This window comes from Aquarana catesbeiana, linkage group LG03 (assembly GCF_042186555.1).
Source record: "Aquarana catesbeiana isolate 2022-GZ linkage group LG03, ASM4218655v1, whole genome shotgun sequence".
Taxonomy (NCBI): Eukaryota; Metazoa; Chordata; class Amphibia; order Anura; family Ranidae; genus Aquarana; species Aquarana catesbeiana.
Window position 1 is genome coordinate 678,906,291 of NC_133326.1, and position 7,625 is coordinate 678,913,915.

General features: G+C 43.2%; 1 protein-coding gene across 1 annotated transcript in view; it reads right to left on the reverse strand.

Moving 5' to 3' along the window:
- LOC141134742 (uncharacterized) overlaps positions 1–7,241 on the reverse strand; it is a 29,199-nt gene extending 21,958 nt beyond the window's left edge. The window contains exon 1 of the mRNA XM_073624179.1: positions 7,143–7,241. Within this exon, the coding sequence (XP_073480280.1) occupies positions 7,143–7,179 (37 nt within the window). The 5' untranslated portion in view covers positions 7,180–7,241. The remainder of the gene's footprint in view (positions 1–7,142) is intronic.
- Positions 7,242–7,625: the final 384 nt, after the last annotated feature.

Here is a 7,625-nt window from a genome sequence, read left to right on the forward strand (position 1 = left end):
TGACCGATTTTGGGGCCCAGTATCTCGGGGCCACTTAGTGCTAGGAACCCCAAATTTGGTGTGTAAACCCACTGGAACTAGCACCATAAAATATCCAAAGCTGGGGTTTCTAGCAATAAGTGACCCCGAGATACAGGGCCCCAAAAATCGGTTCAGAAAATGTCAAGCACTTTTCTACAGCAGAGAATGACATTTTCCGAACCAAATTTGGGGCCCCGTATCTTGGGGCTACTTGGTGCTAGGAACACCAGCCTTGGTTATGTTATGGAACCAGTTTCACTGGGTTTGAATACCAAATTTGGGGTTCCTAGCCCCAAGTGGCCCTGAGATACAGGGCCCCAAAATTGGTTCAGAAAATGTCAAGCACTTTTCTGCAGCAGAGAATGAAATTTTCTGAACCTATTTTGGGCCCCATATCTCGGGGCTACTTGGTACTAGGAACCCCAGCTTTGGATATGTTATGGACCTAGTTCCACTGGGTTAGCACACCAAATTTGGGGTTCCTAGCATCAAGTGGCCCTGTGATACGGGGCCCCAAAGTCGGTTCGGAAAATGGAATTTTTTGCTGCAAAAACTCGAGTATAAGTCGAGGGGGGTACTTTCAGCACAAAAAAATGTGCTGAAAAATTCGACTTATACTCGAGTATATATGGTATATAAAGATTTCCCCTCTATTACTTTTCTGGGGACAACCTAAAACAAGGTCTTTAGGCTCACTCTGTTGGAAAAGTATGATCACTGACTGACTTGGCACAGGCAACCTAACTCTTCAATAAGGCATAGAAGTTAAAGCCAAAACAATTATACCTCAGCTGATGTAAAGTGTTACTAAACCCAGTAATATGAAAAAAGTTCATCTGCCTCCCCACAGTGCCCACAGCCTATAAATCTTCTTTTTACATTAAAATGCTGCCACTATATACCTTTTTGGATTATCTGTATACCACAGTCACATGATAAACAGCACAGCTGACAACCCTTGCTTCTTTGAGCTCAGCACATCCTGTTACCACCACCGTAGGTGCTTGGCACTCAGCCACAAGGGAAGCCCTCTTGTCACTTCAACCTCCAACCAGATACACGACCGCATTAACCAGCCATCATGTCAGAGGCCAAAAAAGGTGCTTCCCCATTAGAGGCTCTGTGCCATCAAGTCGCAGCTCTAACACAAGCAGTGAAGAACCTACAGGAGGGCTACTTCCAATTAGAAGATCATCTGCAAAATCTCTGTCCACTGCTACTGCTGACCAGAATCCACCAATCGCCACCATAGCATCAACCTCTTCTGCTCTAGAACATTCAGCCGTCACTCCTACTGTGGTGTTGCCTCCTCGAGAACGTAGGGTCCCTGTTCCTGAACGCTTCTCAGGGGACCAAATAAATATTAGGGCCTTAAAAGTGTGGTTCATTATCTCTCTTTTATCCGGAGAACCATAGTCTTGGGTGCACCACCTACTTGAGCAAAAGAGCCCAGTCTTCATTTCTGTTTATGCATTTTTTGAAGCTGTGGCACAATTTTATAATGACTCTCAGCGGCCTACTACTGCCGAGGCTGCCCTTCATGCACTAAAACAAGGACAATGGCCTGTGGAGGACTATATTGTTGGATTTCTTAAGTGGTCAGTAGATACAGGCTGGGCTGTCTGAAGCACTCAAGGACGAGCTAGCCAGGGTTGAGGCTCCTGCTTCCTTAGAAAATCTAATCCAGCTAGCCATTTAACTAGACCGATGTTTGTGAGAATGGCGGTCAGAACAGACTCATTCCTTTCGGACATTTGGTCCTGTTCTGATCTGTGCTGCCATTGCTGAGCTAGCATAATTGTTATCTTGCCTCCTCCCCCACTATTGTTTACAGGAAGTTCAAAGACTTCCGGGATGAGAACAAACTGTGTTTTTTACTTTAGTGTAAATATTATTTGATCTCATATATCTGTTTGCCCATACGATCCTTCTACCAGATATAAAAGAAAAAATTAGAGGCGCTCACACCCCCCAAGTGGTGTAAATCAGTGAACTACAATTACACTGAAAAATAACTGAATTCTAGTGCATGTATTAACATGTGAACCTATTCATATGCACAGTGCTTGCACACTCAATTTATAACCATGCATGTATTAATTCACCATGTGTAAAAAGTGAAAAAATCTGTGCCAATGGTGTACTATATTATTCATACAGTAAAAACCACCATATCATGTGATATAAATAAAGTCCATAACTGTAAAATTATAAATATAAAAATCAGTCCAAAAATCATGTGACAAAAAATCGTGATATAATTGTGACAAAAAAATCTTTAGCAAAAAAATCTTCAATGGATGCTGAAATCTTGATCAGTGTATGACTCCACGTGTCCTTCACCTCACTACCGTGAAACGTGAATCCACTCCCAAAAGAACCTCACTCACCGATTTTTATTGCCAGCACTCTCAGCGCTTTTTTACCACACTCCAGGGTAATCAGATATACGGATATCCCACAGTGCTTGATATACCGGTCCACATGAAAAATAATCAAAGTGCTCACATAGCGTAAACCAGCACGGCAAGTTTATTAAACCACTACAATCTTCTAGAAAATCACTCACATTTAAAAGATTTTAAAACAGCAGCAAATGCAGTGTAGCTCACAGCAACTTCAACAATCAGTGGATGAACTCAAAACACAAATGGTCACGGCGGACCCGAGGTGTGCTAATGCTTGGACTCGCAGTCCCTTTCCCTTCCTCGGTAGTGCGCCGTGAAATCAAAACCACCCTTCCTCCAATGCGGCTATCAGCGTTGCTCGTCACATCTCACAGCCACGCCCCCGACATGTTTCGTCATAGATTTGACTTATTCATGGGATTGGCTGGGTAGGCTGCCACTCATCCCTTAAATATCCTCCTCACTAGTGTCCCATAGGCTAGCTAGTCCGCATGCGCACATCTCGTGTCCCCGCTCTCATGATTACTCCGAGACTACAGAGCGCCGCTGTTCAAAGATGAGGGTTGCCTTAAACATACTTCGGACTGATTGCAACATATATATCCTATGGATGGCTTATCCCCAATTATGCCTACATAACAGTGCAGGTGGTTCCCAAACGGAACCATCCTGCCTGCACCTGAGATGTAATCTCATTCATGTAGTGCACCAACCACTTTCTTATTACAATATGTAATAAACAGTGACACACTTAATCTATAGCTTTTATACTGATTACTACACTCATCCACAAATGGATATGCAAATCTGGGTCACAAACAAATCCAGGATCACATCTCACACCGTGGACTCCTATAGCATAATTGATTTAAAACTTAATAAAATCATAAAAATCACTAAAAAATCCCTTCAATCTCAGTAGATTACTGGATAACTTTTAACATGGTGAGAATCTATCTTATTATATTAAAATTCATTTGAACTACATACCATATGTATGTCAACCTAATATAAAAAAATTGTTATATGGGAACCTATCCATACGGGGGAACTTCCATACTAAACTGTTCAGGGAGAGTGTCAGCATCCTTACTAATTATCACCTCCCCTTCTATTTCCCTATTCATTTATGGTATCACTTCGAGAATGGATCCATTCTCTCCCCCACTCTTGTTTTTTACTTACAATGCTCTAGAAAATTAAGTAATCCTCTGCGGGTTTAGCTCTTTTCTAAAGTGAAACTGTGCTTTGCTCATGCAAGAGTGACCTATCCCTTTTTAATTTCTATTTCATAGTTAAAGAGTAGACCAACTTTAGTTGAAGAAAAAAATTCCCCTCTGGGTAATCAATGTACATTGGAGCAAAAATTCATTAAACCCGTGCATTGATTAATGAAAGCAACCAATGGGAATGTGATCACACTTTAAATAAATGCCTCCAAATCTAGAAAGGAAAACTATGTATAAAATCAGTGTCCTCACAAATGTGCAGATATAATTATGAAAATCCATTGAGAATATTTAAAAAATGCCACCTCACGATGAAATCCTTTTCTAGTGGCAGCTGGTGTTAGCGGACACATGGATAGGGGGATGACGCCCCTGTGCCCTGCATTACAGGACACCACTGTCCTCTTCCTTCAAAGTTTCTTGTTCCAAACACAATTATTTTACATTTCCAAAGTGATAAATCTGACCCCTCTGTGCTCTTCACACATGAAACATTGGGGTTTATTTATGTAACACTCTCCCATACCTCCAGAGGCCTGGTGGTGACCCCCAGAGTCAGGGAGGGCTGACATTCCTCCTCAGGGTGCAGGTTACTAGGCATGGTGGGTGTTTTGTAAAGAGGAAAGATGGGCACCAGTCACCTCAGAAAATGAACAAAGAGCGTTTTATTTCTCTTAACATGAAATGTGGGAGAGAGGGATAGGGCAAAAGCAATAGCAAATTGGCAGACTCCTTGGACAAAAATAAAACTAGGCAGACAGCTATACAGAACAAGGGCCTTTAAGCTGAATTCAGCAATCTGCATTTCGTAGCAACTGCTGTCTCCTATAGCAACAAGCTCAGCTCACAGCTACCCGCTGGATTCCTCGAGCTTAACTCACAGCTACCCTCTAGATTCCTCGAGCTTAACTCACAGCTACCCTCTGGATTCCTCAAGCTTAACTCACAGCTACCCTCTGGATTCCTCGAGCTTAACTCACAGCTACCCTCTGGATTCCTCGAGCTTAACTCACAGCTACCTGCTGGATTCCTTGGATGAGTTCTTTCTTGAAGCTTTCCCAGCTACTTCACAGTCCCCGGCTGAGGAAGAATCTCCTCTGGTACTCCTTCAAAACTCCATCCCTCTATACATGCCTCCGGCAATAAAAGTGGTTGACCCTCTGGCAACTTCTCTCCCATGCTTCCCGGCAATGGCCAGGCTCTCTCAGACAGAGCCCCTGACCCACGTGGCAAGGCCCCAGGCTTCAGGCCTACATTTCTGCTGCTGCTGCTCCACACACGCCCATCCAGGCCACAGCCTGGGTAGAAAGAACTCCAATCATCTGACCTTCTCTGAATAAATACCCTCTCCCAGCGTTCTAGGCTGATTGGCAGAGAGAGGTATATACACTCCTAACCTGAATCCACTGTAACTCATTACACCGATGACAAAGGTAACAGTGCCACCTATTGACAAAAGAGAGAAATCACAGTAGACACCAGACCCATTTGATTACCAGACTACAAATTAGCCAGGCTAGCTACCACCTAGCATCGCTAAATTTACTAGCAGCCATGTTTAGGACAAGGGTGCTACATTTACTAAAGGTAAACAGTGTCTGCACCCCTTAGAAGTTATTAACCACTGGTGAGTATTTCACCAAAATTGAAATTCCCATTGTAGATGATGCCTAAAATCTGACTTAAGCCTCGTACACACACAATCAGATTTTCAGACGGGAATTGTGTGATGACACACTGTTGGCCTAAAATCCGACCATTTGTATGCTCCATTGGACAAATGTTGTCGGATTTTCCATGGACAAATGTTGGATGGCAGGCTTTAAAATTTTCCAGACAAATGTCTATTGTCAGATTTTCGTACACAAGTCCATCAGACCAAAGCCCAAAGTACAAACACGCATGCTCGGAAGCAATACTCACCAAACACAAAATTAGCAGAAGGTGCCCAAAGGGTGGCACTAAAGAGCTGAAAAATCACGTAGTACATCACTATGTTCGTGTTTGTTGGCCCACAATTGTGTGCCGTTTGTATGCAAGACAAGTTCCCGGCCAACGCCCTTCGGGCAAAAGTCAGACGCTTTGTCTGCGGAAAATCGTGTGTACGAGGCTTTAGTGTAGATTTCTGGGAAAATCAGTGAATCAATCACACAAGCGGGAAGGGACATTGCAGGTGTTCTGTAAACCTTTGTACAGATTGCCTTCAAGTTGCCAGATTACAGTTGCAGCCCCCTCAGCCCCCCTATTACTTATCTGAGCCCCTCCTCTATCCACTAAAGTTGCACGAAAGACTCGGCTGTCCGGGACTCTCCTCCTCATTGGCTGAGACAGCAGCGTGGCACCATTGGCTCCCACTGCTGTCAATCAAGTCAGTCAGCCAATGAGGAGAGAAAGGGGGGCGGGCCAGGGCGTGGCTCCATGTCTGAATAGACACAGGGAGCCATGGCTTGGCTCGGGTGCTCCCATAGTAAGCTGCTTGCTGTAGGGGGCACTCAACAGGAGGGAGGAGCCAAGAGAACTGAAGAGGGACCCGAGAAGAGGAGGATCTGGGCTGCTCTGTGCAAAACCAACATGCACAGAGGCGGTAAGTATTACATGTTTGGTACTTTTAACTTAAAAAGGGAGACTTTACAATCACTTGAAGCTATACCCATACAATATTATCTATTGAGAAATGTGTCAGCTGAACGAATGGAAGACCTGACTGCAACGATCCGGGATAAATCGGAGGAACATAAGACCAGATGGTTTTATTGGACCCAGTTCCGCTTCTCAGGGGAATGTTGCATAGTCTGGCATTATTGACTGTCAGAAGCTCTTGATTCCAGTCGTGGTCATCAGATGGCCCAGCAAAATGTGGGCGGTCCTTGCTCCCTTGGTGGATTCCTTCCCTACCTCACCTTACCTATAAACCCCCTCCATCCCCTCCTTTCCCCTTTTCTTCACTTCTTTATCCCACCCTCTCTTTCCCTCTATTTTCCCTCCACCCCTCCTTTCCATTTAATTCAAGAACTGGTATGTTTCGACCCTAGTTGGTCACTCCATATCACTCTTCCCCCAGGCACTGATACTTTTCAAGGGTATCAGTGCTAAACCCTAAAGTATTTTAATTAAATAGATGGCCGTCAATGTGAAGCCCTAGTCTAACACGTTCTAGGTGTTGGGGTACATTAAACACCTGCAGAGCTAATCCCTCATCATTACCCCCGGGGTCCGTATCTTTGTTTCAGATACAACTATCTGTTGATCATATAATTGCTCCTTTGTTTGTACCACGTATTCTGTGAAGCTACCATTTCCATGTATGTCGCATACCTTTAAATAAAAAAAAAAAAAAAAAAAAATGTGTCAGCTCACACTTCCAGGAAGATGAATTTCAAAGGTTGTTCATAGCTTCTTATTTATTGTTGCAATCCCTCCCGTGCCCAGACCGGCCACAAATTAGATACAAATAACGACTTTCATAATTAGTTTTATCACTTACCTAGAACGTACAGACTGATCACGATGAAGAGTCTCATCTCTCCTTACAGGGTGCCGTATCTGGAGGATATGAGTGGTCACCGCTGTATGATCTGAATATATTGTAATTTATAGGAAGTGGATATAAGTGAATCATAAAGTGAAGAAAAAGCAGAACTTGTTTTAACCTCTTCCATACCGGGCACTTTTCCCCTCTTTCTGCCCAGGCCAATTTTCAGCTTGCAGTGCTGTCACATTTTGATTGACAATTGCGCGGTCTTGCGAAACTGTACTAAAACTAAATTTTGATAATTTTGTTCAAACAAATAGAGCTTTCTTTTGCTGGTATTTAATCACCACTAGGGTTTTTATTTTTTGCTAGACATATGAAAAAACACCAAAAATTTTGGTGAAAAAAAAAGATTTCTTTTATAAAATTTTGTAAATAAGTAATTTTTCTCCTTCACTGATGCTTACAATCATTTACAATCTAGGAGGGAGGGTC